The sequence below is a fragment of the Brachyhypopomus gauderio genome, chromosome 12, assembly GCF_052324685.1.
Source record: "Brachyhypopomus gauderio isolate BG-103 chromosome 12, BGAUD_0.2, whole genome shotgun sequence".
Classification (NCBI taxonomy): domain Eukaryota; kingdom Metazoa; phylum Chordata; class Actinopteri; order Gymnotiformes; family Hypopomidae; genus Brachyhypopomus; species Brachyhypopomus gauderio.
In genome coordinates this window covers 7,290,107-7,309,795 of record NC_135222.1, presented here as the reverse complement: position 1 = coordinate 7,309,795, position 19,689 = coordinate 7,290,107, and the positions used below count along the sequence as shown (strand labels likewise).

Genomic DNA, 19,689 nt, shown 5'->3' with positions numbered 1-19,689 from the left:
TCTCAAACACACTCAGGCTAAGATAATACCATATATCACAGTGAGACATTGAGACATTTTAATAAATTATTTATGCATCATAATACATTAATTTTGTGAAACACAAATAAAACGACCATTATATGACAGGTAGAATAATAACAGATTATTAGTGAGGTCAACATAAATGATGTCATCAAACATGACATCAGATGCTGACATAAGCATATATCACAATCTTCACTGTCGAGTGGAGTTGAGATTTTTAAAAGCATTAATTATTTTACACTATATGTGGACCATAATCATGGGTTAGCTTTGTGAATGGACAATACCCACAACTATTCGTTAAATACCGTCAGAGTTTGATAGAGATTTGTATCACAATTAAGTCTTTGGTTTATTGACGTTTAAGGCATCAGTTACTGTGGAACCAGATGAACGTACTCGTGCCTGTGTCATGTTTTCTGACGTGTAAACCCCTGTGAAGTAAGACACACACGGGACAAACGTGTATGATTAGCGTGGACTGGGTGTTATTGACAAACCAAGCGTATTATTTGAAGGCTCTCTCCGTCTGTCTGGTTTAAAATGAAAGGAATCATGACAGCGAAGGCACACCTTCCACACACGCTATATAACCAGGGAACGAACACCTCCTCAGTTGAGCATACAGATGCTCCTCAATCATCCATCCTCTGGACAGTGTTTACATTAATATGCATGGTGAGTAGAACTTCCATTCCAGACTCAACAAACATTTTTCCATTTTATACTTTGACCGTCTGTTTCGTACGTATTCTCGCACAATTATATCCGATAGGTAATAGTACATTTTAAATATAATACGTAAGAGTAGAGAGGAGAGAAGGAACGTGTGAATGATTGTGTCGTTTGGACAGGTATTCGTAAAAACCACTGGGTGGCGCTGTTCAGCAGAACGGTCCTGGTCGTTACCTTCGTATTGGCGCCGTTCAGAGCTGCAACCGATTCTGAAGAAGATGTGACGTCAGACTGGACGCTGTGGAAAGAAGCCAACGGAGTGTCATATGAAGAAGAGGTTTGACAGATGGCATTACAATGCACATTAGATTGTATCAGACACTTTAAAAATATGATTAATATGAATTATAATTCGGTGTATGTCAATATGGCAAATTAAATCAAAAGGATACATAATTATCTGTCTTCTAATACTCTATTTCAGCCATGTTTTTTTTTCTGCAGTTAGAAATCCATAGAGCTTATTTTAGGAACTCTTAACTCATAAACTGTCTGTTCTTGTCTACAGAGGGATGACGCTGAAAGAAGAGTCATTTGGGAGAACAACTGGCAACTGATTGAGGAAAACAATGAAAGATTTCACACGGGAATGTCAAGGTTTACCATGGCAATGAACAAATATGGTGACCTGGTATGCCTTTATCTTTCTGCCACAAAAATGCAAAAAAGGTTAATATTTATTTATTTATTTGTTTGTTTGTTTATTTATTTATATCTAGAATCGGCAGGAATTCAACCAGCTGCAGGGAGCTAAGATCAACAGCAAGACAGCAAAGAGAGGGAAGAATGCGTCTGCACGGAAGCTGCGTATCCACGCTAAGAGGCTGGGGAGGTCCAGCGTGGACTACCGGCCACTGGGATACGTCACTGAGGTTAAAGACCAGGTGAGCCTTAGCACCCGTGCCTTACCTGTGCTAGTTAGCTTTTCCACAAATATGAACCAACGGTTCAACAGCATGACAGTTGTGAGGAAAATTATTACTTTAAGCACAGAACATTAAAAGGGCATTACATATTCTTGTTGTTTGTCCCTTAGGGCTACTGTGGGTCGTGTTGGGCGTTCAGCACTACAGGTGCCATAGAGGGACAAATGTTCAGGAAGACAGGCCAACTGGTGTCCCTGAGTGAGCAGAACCTGGTGGACTGCTCCAGGCCATATGGCACATACGGCTGCAGTGGTGCCTGGATGGCCAATGCGTATGACTACGTGATTGGTAACGGGCTGCAAGCGTCTGACACTTACCCCTATACCTCTGTGGTGAGTGAGTTTTGTAATCAGACACTTACCCCTATACCTCTGTGGTGAGTGAGTTTTGTAGTCAGACACTTACCCCTATACAGAGCCGGAGTGGCTAATCGGGAGATTCGGGAGGATTCCCGATGGGCCGGCTCATGTCAATCTTTAGTTTGGGCCGATTGGGAGGGAAAAATAATTTTGGGTTGGATTTGGACATGAATCTCCCGGGCTGAAAAAGTGGCTCACTCCAGCCCTGCCCCTATACCTCTGTGGTGAGTGAGATTTGCGGTCAGCTCAGAGAATAATGCTTTCAGTTTCATTTTTGACTTAAGTTAATTTAAGGTCTGAGAGGCTTAACCCCAACAACTGCTTATTTATGGAACCAAGCAGTTCATCTGCATGACTTCAACCTGTGTAGAATACAAAGTTCTATAAATAGGTGATGATAACCTATTTATCTTACCTGTTTACTAGGACACACAGCCCTGTTTCCATGACAGGAGTCAAGCTGTGGCCCAAATTAGTGACTACAGATTCATTCCCAATGGAAACGAACAGGCATTGGCTGATGCCTTAACAACTATTGGTCCAATCACAGTTGCCGTAGATGCTGATCACCCAAGCTTCCTGTTCTATAGTTCAGGTAAGCTGCAAAAAACATTTGAAATAAACCATGTTGTGTCAAAAGAGCACAAATAAGTACATATTCTTCAAAGGAGTTTAAAACTTCATTCTAAATGTTTTGTCAGGGATCTATGAGGAGCCTAGCTGCAATCCCAACAACCTCAGCCATGCTGTGCTCCTGGTTGGCTCTGGCTCAGAGGGGGGCAGAGACTTCTGGATTCTCAAGAACAGGTGAGAGAGCACAGGCCTCTATCTCCACTCATCTAGTGCAGCAGCTCATTCTAGTGAAAAGCTCGGAAAAGCGAAGCTTGCAGTGAGCGTGCAGTCCAGCTCACAAATGCCTTGGTAATTACACCATGTGTTGAATCATCTGTGCCAGAGCAGGGGGAAGACCTAGACATACAGCAGCCTGTTTTTAACCTTTCTAACCTGACTTTAGCCTGGCTTATGCAGTTTAAGGTCTGTTACAATGTCTGCACTATATATTTGGATATTAGTAGCTATTAGTGGTCCTAGCAGTGAGTGGTGTGACCTTACACTCGTCCTTCTCTCTGTCCTCAGCTGGGGCACAGCCTGGGGAGAGGGGGGCTACATGAGAATGATCCGGAACGGTAGCAACACCTGTGGCATCGCCAGCTACGCTCTCTACCCCATTGTGTGAAAGGCTTTGTATCATGAAAGGACTTTGTGTTGTACCAGGGCTTTGGATTGCCAAATAAAGAGGGTATGAGGTACAAATCACCGTTCGGTTTTGTGTCACTCCACTTATTTGTGTTCACGAAGGAATGGAGAAGGGACAATTTTGACTTAAAATCACACCGACGTATGCACGCATGCACCAGCCACAGCAGGGTTAGGTGGGGAGTCTTGGTGGTCTGTCATTATGTCAGTGTTACTGGGGGACATGTTCAGAACAAAGGAAGGAAATCAGAGGAATTTTAATAACAAAAATTGCTCCAACATAAAAACTGTGACATTAATATAATAATAATAATTATAATAATAATAATAATAATAATAATAATAATAATAACCAGTGACGAGCTGGTACAAAGACACAACATATATAGACAAACAAATATAAAGGATAAAGGATAAATATAAAGGATAAAGGATAAATATAAAGGATCAATTATAAGTGCCAGTTGCACAGTCCCACCTTCCTCCCTGCCTGTGAACCTCTGGCTCTGAATGTTTCAGGAAAGCAGTGAAGCTTCCAGCTACGGCACTTAAAGAGGAGCAAGAAATGATTCACTCACAGTCAGGTCCTTGTGCATGTCGTGTAAAAACAGATGCAGGGCAGAGGGGATCTGAAGACCAGTGGCTGATCTAAGACCACTTGCTGTAATTCTGTCGAATTATTTTACTTTTGTGTAATGGGAACTATTCCTGCAATTGCATCTTCCACCTTGAGCCTACTGTCAGAGGTGATGTTTATGACATGTTATCTCACCAACACACCCACACAGTAAACTCATTTCACACTGCAAAGACTTTGCTTTCCACGACCATGTCACACCCCGAAGTGTCATGTAGCTGTGGAGAGAAACAGAAGACTAAGTGCAGAAGTGTTGTGTCTGCATTGAGTGGGCATCACATTCTTTCTCACAGTGCTGCTCGCCGGATGGTGGAAAGCTCACAATAGTTGCCCAGGCTGACGCGTTTACATCAGCCATTACTCTTCCATTATCGTGGTCTGTTTTGGTTAGATTGACCTTGGCATGCACCACGATGCAAAGACCATGCAGAAATAAAGACCACAGTCATGTGACACAATTGATCTTCATGCCAGCACTCTTGTTAATTGCTTTTATATATGTTCTACTGACTGGTACATTAAATAAACGCAAAGCACAGTTAATGCTGTAAAGATAAGAAGATCTCTCTTCCTCACATAGGTATTATCACAAAGGTGGGTTGCACCTGCACAGAGGGGGTGGAGCCATAAGCAACAAATGGAAATATTGGAACAAGTTCACTAACGTCACACTCCTCCTAGCTAAAGCAGAGCCCCTGTCAGGCCTTCAGAATGTGTGTGTTGCTATGAAGTGGAAAACAGGAAGAATAAAAGTGAGCTTTGAACCCAAGAGAATTTTTACTGTTGATTATGAGTTTATAAGCATCTCCATGCAATAAGAAGATTGTGGTCTACATGGAAGCTTTCAACTTCGCTTGATCTTTTGAATAGTACATTTTTAGTCTTTTTTTTAACAGCTAAGAATTCTCTGCAGTGCAGTGAAGAGGTTTTGTAGTGTGTTGGCGGTCCACCTCCACAGGAGAACGCAGGAGAGGTGGAGATGTCTTACTTCCAGCCATCCTCTATTCTGTTGAGGACTTCCCCCTGGACCAGGTGTTTGTGGGCGCTGCTGCTGTGCTTTCTGGGTAGCTGCTGTGTCTCTGCCAGCACTCAGAGTTCACCACCAGACCACTTCCAGGTCAAGCACAACTCTGAGCTTCAGCAAGCTTCCAGAAAATACTGCGACTCCACTGACAACAACCATTCTGCTGGGGCAAGCACACAGGTAAGAGGTCGTTCATCCTTTAAAGAATCAAATGGGATCCTGGAAAGGTGGGCTACTACCTTGATCTACTGTAAAAATGTTTGAAAAATGTTTGAAAGCTGACCAAATCCATTCGTGGAAATTTATTAGCAGGCTCGCAGGAGTTCATGCCATTATGGGGGGTCGTTGTCTCCTCAGTGAATGCGTGTGTGATGTGTATATAGTGACAGCAAGCTTCAACCTGTCAGCTGAATTGTGTGCAGGACTGTGGTCCAGGAGAGTACAGAGAGAGCAGAGGGCCGTACAGGGGACAGTGTGTTCCCTGTAATTGCAACGGCCTTTCTCAGGAGTGTGACCCAGCCACAGGGAGCTGCCTGGTAGGTACCTTTGTCCATCTCTACATTCCACCCTGAAACTTCTCCAAACATTCAGATCATCTCAAGGTTGATTACATACCATATTATAAATGATGCATTTCAGAAAATCATTTGCTTAAAAATGTGTCAGGGTTCTTTAGCAATTCACTGATTTTGACTATTAAAGCACATTGATAAAGAACAATGAGATGGCGCTGTCTCTGTTTCATATTGAGTGCCTGGAGTTCTGCAGGGCAGGTTTAGACACTGCATTCATACTCAGACATATTAAGCAATTACTTGGGAACAAGCTCACTTGGCAGCATTTGAAATACTTCACTTAAATCTCCACAGCCACAAGAAGTGACATGATCATTTCATTTGAAACTAAGTGTTCTTAAAAGTGACTTTAAATGATATATAATTACAGATCAGACATCGTGCGATCCATCTAGATTACTAGGCAAGAGGATTTTGAAGAGCAAGGCTGAGAGTGACTGATCAGATCTTACTCAAACACGACGTGTCGTGATTTTGTACTAGGGTGTTATAGGTGATATAGGTGATATAGGTCACTATGGGGTTTTAGGTGATATAAGTCCACATACTGTCCAACAGGCTCGTCTTACTGTTGCTGCTGGACTACAACACCTCCTACATACTAGTCCATCATATAAGATCAAGGTAGTGAGATGCTCCACGTCTTCTTCTGATGTTCATTTGATCCCGTAGGACTGCCAGCTGCACACAGCAGGACATCACTGTGAACGGTGTGCCCAGGGTTACTATGGCAATGCTGATCACACACACACACACACACACACACACACACACACACACACACACACACACACACACACACACACCACTGTAATGATCCATATATGCATCTTCTTCTGTTTCTCTTGATTCTCAACAGAGCAGTGTTTATTAGAAACTTATGTTGTTTGGCCTCTTTTTCAGTTTTGCCTTTGGTTGTCTGTGGGTTGGAGATGAGTTCACATGCCAGTGTCACCCAGGTTATTCAGGAGCCCGTTGTGAAAGGTATGTATCGGTAGATCGCAATATTTATCCACATATAAAACAATTGAGCATCTACAGATTTGGTATCCAAGTGGCACCTGTATACTGGGTGTTGCCAATTGATTATTTCATTCTTAATGAAGTGTGTATTCTGCCACACCCATTACTGTACTGTGTAGCCACACCTGCTCCTCCTTGTCTACATGTCATAGGTGTGCTGCTGGTTATTATGGCAACCCATTAGAATTTGGAGGGAACTGCCAGCCATGTGAATGCAGTCATGACCGTTTTTGTGACCCCATTACAGGCCGTAAGCACTTTAGAGCTTCTACGACTTCTGGTTTTGGTATTACGTCAGAGCTTGACGTGTTTTGTGAATGTGAAGATACTATCTTTCTATAGAGTGTGAACCCCCTGAAGCCCCTGGTACTGATCAAGACTGCCAAGGTTTGTAATCAGCCTCTCTTATACTCATAGACAGTGTGGAACTGGGGTTTTACTGGATTGTCCCAGTCACAATGCTTTTCAGTTTATCCAGTCACCTGAACCAAGTCTTTAAACTCACTGAATTAAGAGCAAAATGTTCTGAATGGACTGGGGATTGGGATAAGATACAAGACACATGAAATAAGGATGATTATTGATTACTGATTATTAATTACTCACAAGGTGAATAAGGTATATTCAAGCTTGTGAAATGTTATCTTGTGCTTTGAGGCCATCATCCTGTGCTGTGTCAGTGCCTCTCTGGCATAGGTGCAGAACAATTAGAATCTATTACAACAGTTTCCATCACCAGTGTCATTGTGTAGTACAATCCAGATTAAATTTCTTCTTGTAGAGTGTGATAGTTGCACTCAGACATTACTGGATGATCTGGAAGCAATGGACTTTGAGTTCTTCAGATTAAAGGATCAACTGGAGTCTTATAGTGAAAGCACTGCATATCTCACTGCACTGGGAAAACTGGAAGATGCCGTTGATGCTGTAAAGGTAGCAAAACAAAACCTGAGCCTACAACACATTGCTGTACATGGATTATGGTAGTCTAAAGCAATAAATGAAATGGAAAATATTTGAAATCTCTCACTCGGAAAGGTTTTGTTTGTTTCAGGAGTTAGTAATTAAGTACAAAATGTCTGTCCAAGCATTGAAACCTGAGGTGAAAGAGCTAGAGACAGACATGGATGGTGTCAAAAATGGTCTGAAGACACTTAACGTCAAGGTATTCGTCCTGCTCCTTATTTCTGATTCTCGTAAATAGCACAATTCTCCAGCCTTACACTCTATTACTGTAATGTATTTGTTAACAATACATTTGTATACAGTGTTTAGAAGACAATATTTGAATATTCAAATTTGTTTTATTTACAGGCAGATCTGATGTCTTTAGCCATTAATGAGTTGTTAATTGATCTGGACACAAGCCACCAATTGGGCGAGGATCTACTTACTGAATCAGGGGATCTTTTGAAAAGAATAGAAGGTCATTAGATATACAATCATTTGACAGCACCTTACAGAGGCAGTACTTTTATTTGTATGGTCCTTATTTAATGCTGCTGAATGTTACACAATCCTAACTACCCACCATCCATAGATGTGTGCTCATGTGCAGTTGTGTGAGAAAGCAGAAATGTAGCCAGACCGTTGTGTTGTCCGCTGTACAGAGTGTCTCTAAAACTCACTTAGCTTTTAATTTTCCTTGTAATGGCAACCCTGATGCTCGTTTAGAACTCCTGGAGCAGTTGAAGGTGTCTAATGGCACTAATGCTGTGGAGGCCTCCAGGATATTAGAGGAAGCGAAGCACATGGTGGCCAACATGAGGAGACGTGACTGCCAGGAGCAGTGGAGGTTCGCTGACGCTGAGATCACTGAAGCACAGAGGCGTGAGTAACTACCAATCAGGTTGTTTTGTCTGAACGACCTGTTGTTTTGTCTGAATGAAATGTTCCTCTTTACCAGTCTTAGACTACATCATGAAGAACCTGACTGGGCCAGTGACTGATACTCTGGCTACTGCTGAGCAGATTGGTCAAGATTTGATGTTCCAGGTCTCTGAGCTTAGACATCTCAGGGAAGCCCTGAAAAAGGCAAAGAAAATGGTTAACAAGACCAATCTCATCAATGATGCAAACGAGGCAGATGTGGCAAACATTCTGGTAATTACACACTTAGGGATTCAAATAAAATTTTTTTAGTTACGCTTGTTTCATACACGATGATCCTGTATGTTACAGAAGCACCAGACGAAGTTTACAAAAGAACATGCCCAAATCTCTACTAATTTGTCCATGATTAGAGAAACTTTGGGAGACATTATAAACCTTCAGAAGATGATACAACTCCTTGGCAATGTAAGACTGACTTGATGTTTTAAAAATTTGACATGTAAAACTTTACAATGTTATGACACACCATTGAAACAAAGTTACATTGTTGCTTATCCGTATTTTATTTTTGACTTTGGTGGAAGGTTAATAAACGCTTCTATTCATCTGCTGGTTCTTCAGCGTCAGTGCATTGTTGTTAAACGGAGCTTTGCTGCCTCTCAGAGCTACGCAGGACTTGCCGCAGAACTGGACGGAGCAAACACAGACATGGTCAGCAGACTCAACATGCTGTTGGAGGCTTTAACCAAGGTTGGCGTCGTTAGACAAGGCGAGGATCATGCCAGAGGTCTGATGAACTTGGCCATGCAGTTTCAAATGTAGGTTTGCAAATTAGCGTTATACACAGCATAACTCACATAGCATGCAGTGATACAGAGGGGGGCCCTCTTCAGCACTTTTATTTAATTTAAGACATGTTCCAACATTAAAATCACACAGGGGAAATGTGTTTAGCATTTTAAGTCTTTGCTAAGTGCTTCTTAAGGATACCAGTTATCCTTAAGTTATCCTTTGTGTTTTTTTTATCAGTTAGAAAAACGTAACTCTAACTCTCCCACAAATTTTATGTAGGTCTCTGCTGAATTTTACCAACACTTCAGTTGTTCACAAGGCTGTCGAGGTCATCCATAGCTACAGTGATGTCATAGAAGCTATCCAGGAGGCCGAGTCAGCAGCCAATGAAGAGTCTGGAGAAGCAATACGGGCATCAGCGGTGAGTGCTATTGGTCCAAACATACAGCATTCCATTCATGTAATAGGTCAGTCATACTGAGCATATTAGATAGTTTCAGAAAAATCTGTCATTTGACTGTTTTCGCTTTTTGGACAGCAACTGAAAACAGAAGATCTACCTGGGATGGTGGAAGACCTGAAGGACTTTGCAAAAACCTTACATGACAAAGCAACAAAAACTGAAAATGATTTAAAAGGTGTCTGTGTTGTCAGTATTATTTGAAATAGCTTTGATAAAGAATTTTTTTAATCACTTTTTCAGTATTCTACTTAACCTGAATTGTAGTCATACAGCCAAGACAAGTCTGGATATTCCCTTTATTAGGCAAGTAGCTATTTACAAAAGATTTAGTGTGAAATTTCTTTCATTACAAACTAGATAAATTAGCCTTGTAGCTCTAGTGGAAAAACCATAAAGTAAACACCAGACACCATGTCTAGGCTGCTAAACTACCTTCTGAGGAAGTGAATTTTTTTTTTTACCATTCTTAAGAGTAGTAGTGTTACAAAACCCAACAAAAATTACATGCTTTGTATAAGGCACGATCCATATTGATAAAATTACAACTTTATGTTTTCGGCTTAAGAGGTTGCACAAAAATACAACGCTGTTAAAAAGCGCTTAGAGAAGGGGAACGCTGATAAAAAGAACATAAACCAGGAACTCCAAGCCACCAAGCAGGACCTGAACAACATTAACAGAGGTGAGTGTACCCTGCCCTAGACACCCAGCACACCATCAGTGCACACCCATGAGTCTCAATGAAACAGCCTCATCTTAACACATTTTTGGAACTGCTGTTTTTAATTTAGATGATACTGCTGCTGTTTTGAACCAAACTAAGGATGCTGTCCAGACGGCCAACAGTGCAGTCAACAATGTTATAACACGACTGGCGAATATTAGTGAGGGGCTAGACAATATCACAGTTCACATTGGAGATTCAGATATGGACGGTATACTCAACCGTGTCAACAAAACGTGTAAGATTCTTCACCTGCTGCATGAATAGAGGGTTTTGTGAACAATACTGATTTTATTGTATAGGCAAATAAAGGGACACTTTTCAAGGCCTTAGTGTAGGATTAAGGTCTACAAAATCTTTTGGTGCTGGCTTTCCTTCTTAAGGCCTTAACGTAGTGGTACTAAGGAAACTTGCTCTAAGAAGCACTTAGGGAACTTGCTCTAAGAAGTGCACTTGTTCGTGTGTTTCTTCCCAGTGAGTGAGCTTCACACGCTCCTCCCTTTGCTGCCCGATACTCTGGCTGAGGTGGAGGGCGGCAGCAGGTTGGTACCCAGCAGAACCAACATGTCCGACAGCATTATGAGGATTAAAGACATGATCAAAGAGAGCAGGGACATGGTCAACATTGTGAGTACCAACTACCACCACCAGGGTGCGCTTCTGCAGCTTTGTTTATTTGTTTATTTCTCCTCACCTTGAATCTCTGTCTGCACAACAAAAATCCAAAATATATATTTTTTGGTCGGTTTCCCTGTCCAAGGACCTCCAGTGGCAAATTGCCATTGACATTTATGTTCACCCTTTACTCTTAGAAGCTTTGCTTATGAAAATTAAGATTCTAGGACATTTTAAAAGAAACGCATCTAATCTTCCTGACTCCCGAGACTGTTTCAGCTTGGCATTTGACCTCCATGTCTTTATGTCTTTTCCTCCAGATCAGGGGTCCCGTGCTGTTCTCTGGTGATAGCCACATAGAGCTTCGCCCTCCTACAAACCTGGAAGATCTCCGGGCCTTCACGGCCTTTGATCTGATGCTCCGCCGGGCCTCAGCGGACCCTCCGCCCGGGGACAGACGCAGACGGGGCCCAAGCAGAGCTGAGGAGGACATGTTTGTCCTTTACCTGGGGAATAAGAATGTGAGGAATGCCTTTTCTTCTTGTGGAAGAAAACTGCGCAAACTGTGAATAACTGCACTCTAATTTCTAATCTGCGGCTGCACATTGCTCACCCGTTAGCTCCATTCGTGTGCTTGTTTTGTTGGTGCTTGAAAAGAGCACTGGCTTTAGAGTATGTTGGATGAGCTGTTGATGCTTGCAACCAATACATTATGTATTATTTGTCCACGAACAGCCGCAAAGTGATTTTGTTGGCATGGTGGTCAGGAACAGTGTGTTGTATTGTATCTACAAACTGGGAGGTGTATTCCACGAGATAGCGACTACAAGAGTCATTGAGTCCAGATTTAACAGCACCTTCATGGATCGAGTGGACTTCCGCAGGTAATAGCAATATTATTCTTTATTTTGATTGACGTTGACCGTTTGCCAAAGTTTGCCAGATTTAATAATGTGGTAGTAAATTCAGTCAATTTTTTGTATTGTTCTGCGTGTTGTCTCCTAGAGTCTACCAAGATGCAGAAGTTATGTATACACAGAAATATAATTCACCTAACCCCTTAACAAAGCCTGCAATGACCAATGAAGCAAACACAACAGTGAGCTTGCTGAATCTGGATCCAGATGACGTGGTCTTGTATGTAGGAGGCTATCCCAGTGATTTCACTGTAAGCCTAAATTCCATATATTTGCCTAAATGTCTTTTGTCACAGGGACAGAGCCTAATTTAGGGGTACATTTTGTTTCTCATTCTTGAACTGAAACATTTTTATTGTCCACTGGATTTGTAATTTCAGCCACCCAAAGAGCTACGTTATCCTAATTATAAGGGATGCATTGAACTGTACACATTAAATGAACACATCCTCGGCATTTACAACTTTCAGCAAGCCGTCAACATAAAAAAAACAGATCAGTGTCTAAGGTAAGTAGAAATATTCCTTCCAGCAGACTGCCTAGAATGGAGACAGCTTCAGTGATTGTAGATTGCAATAGAGACTGTTTATTGTTTTTTGTTGTCTTCTCTCTCAGAGTGGACAGAAGTGAAGGGAAATATTTAGATGGTACAGGTTATGGGAAGATCAACCTGACCAACAGAAGTAGAGCGGTCATGTTCTATGTCCAAAGTAGACAAGAGGACACCATATTGTGTTTTATGGGTAATGAGGTGAGCACGGAGGAAGCTTCACTGGAGAGCTGACTGATCCATTCTGCCTTGATTACATTCCACCAAATGAACCTAATACAACCGTGAGCTTGCTGGGCCTTGGTCCAACAATGGGGTTTGTAAGTGGCTATCTGTAATGTACTAACTGGGAGCGGACACAGATGCTGAGATGAGGTGGTTTTATTGTGCTTTTGAGGAGATCACTCCTCTGACAACAGACAAAGAGACAGGTTTCCAACAGTAATGTGAGAGACACGTTTACGAGACCGACGTGGCATATTCCAATCTGGACTACAACCGAGGCCGAGTACATAAAACAAAAGACAGGCAATGTTATGGACGTGCACTAAAGTAAAATAAAACAAACTCAACTACAACCTTACATTAAGCCAGGATTACATAAACGCCACACCAACCAGAGATACGAACGACTACTAACATCCAAATTAAACCAACGGCGAAAGTATAAAAACTACAACTTACAGAAACCAAGCGACAGCAAAGATCATTAAAAAAAGGAAGAAACACACCGAATAGACCAAGAATACTGGACAGAAGAAGACCACTATACTTAACGGCAGAATGAGCAGAGAGTGAGACTAGGGAATAATTCAACACATAACCCCCAGAGACAAACGAAACAATGATCGACAAAGACTCTGGCAAAACGAGGTGTTTAAGTACATAGGGAATTGAGTACAAGACACAGGTGAAACTCATTAGAAACGAGGGGCAGAACTTGGGCAGGGAATAAAGTAAGCAAATTAAAGACAATTAGCACGAAATGAAAAACTAAAGTATAATAGATTGCGCAAAGAAAAGCACGATCTTTACACTATCTCAGTGACTTCCCTGATTGTATTTCACCAGGCTTATGACAATTTTGAAAATATATTAAGATTTCTAATCCGACCTAAAGTGTGATTCACTGCAGTGCAAGAGCAGTCATTTGTTTTGTGGTTTTAAAACCATGTGTGTTTTTAAAATGTTGATATTTAAATTAGAATAGTAGTAGATTGGTGATATTCAAAGTAAATGTGTGCCATTTCCTCACAGGATTCTCACTTTACTGTTACTGTGGAGGGAGGCCATGTTGTTCTGTGGGAAAGACAAGATAACCAAACATCAACTGAAAAGAGTGAAGACAAAGTCTTTCCCACAGTAAGCAGCACCAAAAGAAACAACTGCACTTATTTCTGTTTTCTAGATAATCTCTTGTAAATTTAACATGATCTCTAATTAATTAACCTTACATTTTCATGAATTACAAAGGATAAACATACAGATGCATCTTCAGTATAAATTCTGATGCTAATATATTGATTTTAATGGAGCTATTAGGACATATAACTAGAACCTCTTTGTTTGTTCCTGTAGGGTTACCCTCGCCATATTAAAATCATCCAGTCTTCCTCTAAGCCTAAGGTCCATGTCGCTGAGTATTCAGTCAATGTCTTGGTCAACTTCAGGGCCTACAAACAAGCATTTATAGGGGGCGTCCCAAAAGTGATCACAGAAAGGTAATGAGAGTTGGAATGTCAGAATACTGCTCCCACTGTGCTGTAGAATGCAAAATGTTACTGTCCCCCCCCCCCCCCCCCCCCCCCCCCCCACAAATACTTATCCCCCCCTTATAAAATGATTTGCCTACTTGACATGACATTGCAATTCTGGAATTCTGTTTATGCAAAGTCGCATTCAAATACTTGTTATTAACAAATTATATTTTATTAAGTTGGTTTTATATTGAGTGTTAAATACTATAATCAATATCGAACTTTCCTTAATGGGTTATCTATTGCATGGAAAGTACTATTAACTGTTACATTCCAGATACAATATCAGCTTTCCACCATTACGAGGATGCCTGAACAGACTTGAGGTAGATGTTGCCGTCAAATTTATGGAGGAAGTTGGAATTGTCCCTGGTTGTCCAACAGTATTACTGGTGAGCCCATATTAACACAATTTTCAGTAAGATTTTGATTATCTCTCCTTGAGATAAAAACCCCAGGAATGCATAAAAAATAAATAAGCATGTTTATAATAAAAAAATATGAATGTGCAAAATATTTGGAATCCATGAATGTTTTCCTGCAAATAGTTGAAAAGGAGAATTTAAAACCTTTGACCATCACACACCAATAGTAGGTCCCATCAGACACTGCACTTGCTAGTAACAGCTGTAATGATCACCCCCTGCTTACTGATTTTTAATGAAATCATTGGTTCTTGGTTTTTCAGGGCCAGCGTGATGCTTTCTTGGATGCACAGAGTTCCCTTACTCTCACACCCAACATTACGCAGTCGAATTCAGCTTCCATGGTTTCACTGGGGTTCCATTCCACCCAGAGCAGTGGGGTTCTTCTCCATACTGGGAAAAAGGTGAGTGCATAACACTGGTGTTTGCTACAGAAATGTACAGTCCCTGAGTGACATTGAGCTAGATATATGGTCTGTCATCTGTTTTATGATTTTGAACATGGAATCGATGCTGATGCATTGTATCAAGCTAAACCAGAAATACAAATATCTCAATTTCAAATCATTGTAGCGACATTGGAAGATAGGGTTATAGATAGGCAGCAATCAGAAAGCAACTGAGGCATGTGTAACTTCCTGTATTTACCTGTGGTCAACAGAACAGTTCTCTTGAACTGGCTTTGGTCAGTGGACATGTGGAGCTGAAATACAATGGCAACAGTTTAAAATCCAAACACACGTATGATGATGGACGATGGCACCATGTGACAGCATTCAGAAACAGCACAGGGTGACAAATGAGCATGTCATTTTTTATCACAAATAATTACATGATTTTAATGCAAATTCCTGCAAATGGAATGGACATGAAGTTGTTATTATATAAAATACTATAAAAAACTTCATGCTTTCTTTCAGAATGGAACTCAACATTGATAATTCGGATACAGGAGCAAAACAGGCAGCACCTTCAACCACCATGCAGCACAAAACGACAATTATCTTAGGAAAAGAGACATTCAAAGGCTGCATACACAATTTCTACATGAGGAGGTTAACATGATCATGTCACTTATTTCCTTGAATTTTTGCGTATGTAGCAGTAACACATGGATTTGTGCGTTTGTAAACTATGCATTTGTTTGCAACATTAAGCAGTTAGGACAACTAGATAAATGAGCTTATTTTGCTAGTCAAAATCTATTCCTGTGTTCTTACTGTGCCTAGGCTGCAGGAGAATTACATCCCATCTGACCTGAGCAGTTTCAGCCAGAGTGGAGTGGTGTCTTGGGACTTGTGTAGTGCACAGCTCCCCCTGCTGTCCATTCCTCAGAAAAGCAGCCTCAGTCGAAGAGGTCTGAACCCCAAACCGAACCCCAAAAAGGTATTACAACCACAGATGTGAAAGTTGGAATCCAATGTGATAGATGTTATGTTCAAATGTTGTATGTGTTTTCTCTCAGCGGGGCTGCAGTAAGCCCTCTAGGCTCATCCAGGCCTTCTATCTCAGCTCTAGAAGTCAGCTGCAGTACCTCATACCCCCAGAGGATCTCAATTTCAGGTGACCCATACTCTGTGCGCTGCCTACCACGCAGTCCTGGCTCCAGTAAAACATGTGACTGCACTGAAATTTCAATTATACGATAACTTTTAAAGTTCTCTCACCAATGCTCCCCTTCAAGAGTGTTCCAGCCAACGGTCCTCCAGAGAGTGATCAAGATAGACTGAAAAGTGAAAAAAGTGATTGAAAGTGTATCTTTCAAAGTGTCTTGTGTCTCTCAGACCCCATGTGTCTCTGGACGTGCGGACCAGAACCTCTACAGGAACGCTGCTCCACATCTCTGATAAGAAAGGAGTCTCTCGTGTTGTCCTGTTCATCAGCAGAGGCAGAGTGAACCTCTTTGTCGGGGAGGGAGAGCCGATCTTCTATGATAAAAAGATCAACAACGGCGACTGGCACAATGTATGCTTTTGCTCGCTGGAAAATTCATCAGTTTAAAGAGTGTACATTTTTCTGATGTCCGAATGACCTGAGGAGCAAACCTTGCAGTATGTTTAGTTGACACAATCACCACAGAGATGCAAAGATATCCTAGTCAACAGGCAGGCATACATCTCATAGTTTCTTACAGAAGCTACATAGCTACATAACTACCACTGTAATTTAATCATTAATCATTATATTATCAATCATAATTTCGGAACTGGCCTTTGCAACCCTGTAAAAGGCTGCAATATACAAATGAGGGCTCAAAATAAATAAATAAATCCCAGATTTTATTATTGCTTGCTGTGCCAGCTTCTTAACTGGTACCACGCATTTCAGATGAGTGCTCTGCGGATATTATGATGAATCATGCCGTTCATGTGATCCAACAAATATAAATAATTTTGATTAAAATAGGACAGGCCGGTCTATAACCAGGACAGATCCGGGGGTTCCCTGATTTAAGTACTATGTTAATATGTGTCAAAACTGCAATAGACTGACAGTATCAAAATCATGGTCCATAGCATTAAGCTGTTTTTCCATGTACAGCTGCTATGTAAAAGGTCCATGGTTAGGTTTGTTGTTTTTTTATCGGTGCAGATCAAATTTAGTGTGGAGCGGAACACTAGTCATCTTGTGGTGGACGGCTACCGGGTGCACGATGGACAGCTGAAGAAAGATGAAGGCATCTCTCTGGACCTGCAGGCTCCCATCTACATTGGGGCTGGACAGGTTCGATCGGCTGATAGAATTCTGGCAAGTGCCTTCACATGTCTCACTGAGCGATCTGTGTGGCCTCGGACAAGGTAAAACCTACGATTAGTGTATTAGAGTTTCCATTTCTGTCTTGCTCAGGGCAAATCCCTTCCTTGGAAGAGTGTGACAGGATGCGTCCGTGATGTCAGGTTTTACGACGTTCTCATTGGAGAGCCAGCTGTCAATCACGGTGGTGCTCCCTGTTTCGATGGAGAGGCAGTGGACGGGGCGTATTTCGCTGGCGATGGTTCACATGCCATTTTAGGTTTGGATCTCATTTCCAAAGTTTGGAGTTCATTCCACTTCATTTCAGAGCAAAAGTGCTTGTAGCAAAAATGAACAAGTAGCTCCTGATTGGAAACAAATGCTTTATGAGGAATCAAGTTATTCGTAATGTTCTTTGTTGTTGAACACTAAGAAAACTAAAGTAAGGCTACTTTAATAATTACTGAATCAAAATTATTTTCCCCCTGTTTTTCTTTCAGAGAAGTCCTTCACGCCAGGTGCTGAGTTTCAGCTCATTTTTGAAGCTCGCCCCAGAAATATGACAGGCTTACTTTTCCACTGCAGAGGTGGCCATGGCCAAAGTCTCAGTGTCTTCCTGAAGAAAGGCAAGGTGGGTCTCTGAGATGAACTCCCTAGACTTCAGCAGCCTCTCTCTCTCTCTCTCTTAATATTTAAAGTTTTGCTTACATGGCTGATATAGGACTTCCATCCTCATTTGTTCTTAGAGCTTGTATGAGAGATTTTGCATTCATTGCTATTCTGATTGTGTTGTGGTAGATGGTGGTGCAGGCGAACGATGGGATAGGAGACTACAGTGCCTCTGTGGTCGCCCCCCCACTCCTCTGTGGTGACAACTTCCACAATGTGACAGGTGATGTCGTTACCCCCAATCAGGACCAACGTCCTGAATTCAAGTGTTTTTTTTTCTTCTCCCTGATTTGATTCCACCTGCTCATTACACAACGACATGAATCAAGAGTGATTCAACACTTAGATAGTTGATTCAAAAAGCTAACCGCTCAGAAGCTGAGGCTTCTGAGGATCTTTATTCACAAAATGTTAACTGATATTTCTCTCTACGATGCCGCATATGACACGCTGTTCATTTTCCTCAGTGACCAAGAAGAAGAATCTTCTCAGTCTAAATGTGGGTGAGGAATCCAGGCGTTCTCTTGGCCCTTCCGTGGGTTCCCACTCCAAGACTTGTGAAACACTTTATGTTGGAGGTGTCCCAGGTAACCCTTATATACTCCTACTAAATCCTTCGCATGTATTTGCTTTTGAAGTGAGTTTGAATGGCATGTTTAGGGTTCAGAGGTGATAACTTTCTTTACCATTACATTGTGCATGTTATAATGTTCACGGTGTTGTTGTTTAAGACCTGAGCGGGAGGATGTGTACAACAAACTAACCTCTTCATGAATATCACTGATATACTACCGGTTTGGACTTCCATTCCCCTTTACTGTCACTCCAGAACACAAGCGTAAGAAAGTGCCTGTGTGGAAGTCCTACGTGGGCTGTCTGAGGAACATTCAAATCAACCAGGCTGCTGTTTTGTTTCAATCTTTCACCGGTGTGTTCGGCCCCATCAATGTTAACGAGTGTCCAGTGAACTAACAGAAGGACTGTGGCTGCTAGGATCCCAGATGCTGTCCAGTGACCACCTGTCGTGAAGCTAGATCCGGGGGGGTGTTACTGTTCACATCGCCCAACCTAATACATTACATGAGTAGTGTGAGCAGGAATTATTGGGGCCATCCACAGCTCAAACCTCAGTGCTGATCTGAACGTTTTTAGTGTTCATGTGTATTTCATCCTCTTCATACTCTAGATGTTAAAACTGGTATTTTACTGTATATATATATATATATATATATATATATATATATATATATATATATATATATATATATATATATATATATATATATATATACACATGAGAGTTTTAAACCAAAGCTTCAGCACATCTTAAAGGTGGAAACATGCCTTTGTGTTCTAGTTCTTTTAGTGAAACAATTACTTTTTTTTTTTTTTTTACATCAGAATACCCTACAGGGTTTGGAAATAAAAACTTAGATTCCTGAGATTTTGAATAAAAGAAAGTTCATAGATTTTTTCCCCCTCTATCTCTCGTCTGTCTTCTATTTTTCTGAAGTAGGCTACATGAAATGAGCAGCTCAATTGAATGCCTTATTATAACATTATATTTGTGTCAGGGTCTTTCCAGTTGTTTCTGCATATGTTTAGCTATACTGGTAAAAGACAATATACTGTTTTTTGGAGACACAGA

The 19,689-nt window shown here is 41.3% G+C and overlaps 2 protein-coding genes and 1 long non-coding RNA gene across 3 annotated transcripts; all 3 read left to right on the top strand.

Moving 5' to 3' along the window:
- The first annotated feature begins 20 nt into the window (after positions 1-20).
- On the top strand, positions 21-3,330 carry cts12 (cathepsin 12). The gene is made up of 8 exons (XM_077024793.1): positions 21-705; positions 882-1,039; positions 1,271-1,393; positions 1,482-1,646; positions 1,799-2,020; positions 2,474-2,642; positions 2,749-2,854; positions 3,185-3,330. The coding sequence occupies exons 1-8, from the start codon at positions 699-701 to the stop codon at positions 3,282-3,284; spliced, it is 1,050 nt and encodes a 349-aa protein (XP_076880908.1). The 5' UTR covers positions 21-698; the 3' UTR covers positions 3,285-3,330.
- Positions 3,331-4,662: 1,332 nt separating this feature from the next.
- Positions 4,663-6,282, top strand: LOC143527833 (uncharacterized). Its single transcript, XR_013134282.1, has 3 exons — positions 4,663-5,145; positions 5,388-5,501; positions 6,213-6,282. It is a non-coding gene; the product is annotated as an uncharacterized LOC143527833 (long non-coding RNA).
- A 138-nt stretch (positions 6,283-6,420) lies between these two features.
- Positions 6,421-19,234, top strand: lama3 (laminin, alpha 3). The gene is made up of 35 exons (XM_077024142.1): positions 6,421-6,524; positions 6,716-6,813; positions 6,906-6,950; positions 7,345-7,496; positions 7,618-7,728; positions 7,878-7,989; positions 8,238-8,393; positions 8,470-8,666; positions 8,745-8,861; positions 9,060-9,214; positions 9,468-9,609; positions 9,727-9,826; positions 10,217-10,333; positions 10,443-10,613; positions 10,851-11,002; positions 11,311-11,511; positions 11,726-11,874; positions 11,996-12,158; positions 12,288-12,415; positions 12,523-12,658; positions 13,715-13,819; positions 14,036-14,178; positions 14,492-14,606; positions 14,903-15,043; positions 15,301-15,431; positions 15,560-15,694; positions 15,869-16,025; positions 16,105-16,202; positions 16,424-16,604; positions 17,232-17,363; positions 17,487-17,652; positions 17,873-18,003; positions 18,171-18,264; positions 18,509-18,628; positions 18,871-19,234. Exons 1-35 carry the CDS (start codon positions 6,421-6,423, stop codon positions 19,011-19,013), a joined length of 4,698 nt encoding a protein of 1,565 aa, XP_076880257.1. The 3' UTR covers positions 19,014-19,234.
- Positions 19,235-19,689: the final 455 nt, after the last annotated feature.

Coding starts and splice junctions, on each gene's coding strand:
- cts12 (XM_077024793.1), top strand. Junction 1,040..1,270: donor GAGTGTCATATGAAGAAGAG/GTTTGACAGATG, acceptor TCTTGTCTACAG/AGGGATGACGCTGAAAGAAG. Junction 2,021..2,473: donor CTTACCCCTATACCTCTGTG/GTGAGTGAGTTT, acceptor CCTGTTTACTAG/GACACACAGCCCTGTTTCCA.
- lama3 (XM_077024142.1), top strand. CDS start 6,421: ATGTTGTTTGGCCTCTTTTTCAGTTTTGCCTTTGGTTGTCTGTGGGTT. Junction 11,875..11,995: donor GATCGAGTGGACTTCCGCAG/GTAATAGCAATA, acceptor GTTGTCTCCTAG/AGTCTACCAAGATGCAGAAG. Junction 16,605..17,231: donor ACAACGGCGACTGGCACAAT/GTATGCTTTTGC, acceptor TTATCGGTGCAG/ATCAAATTTAGTGTGGAGCG.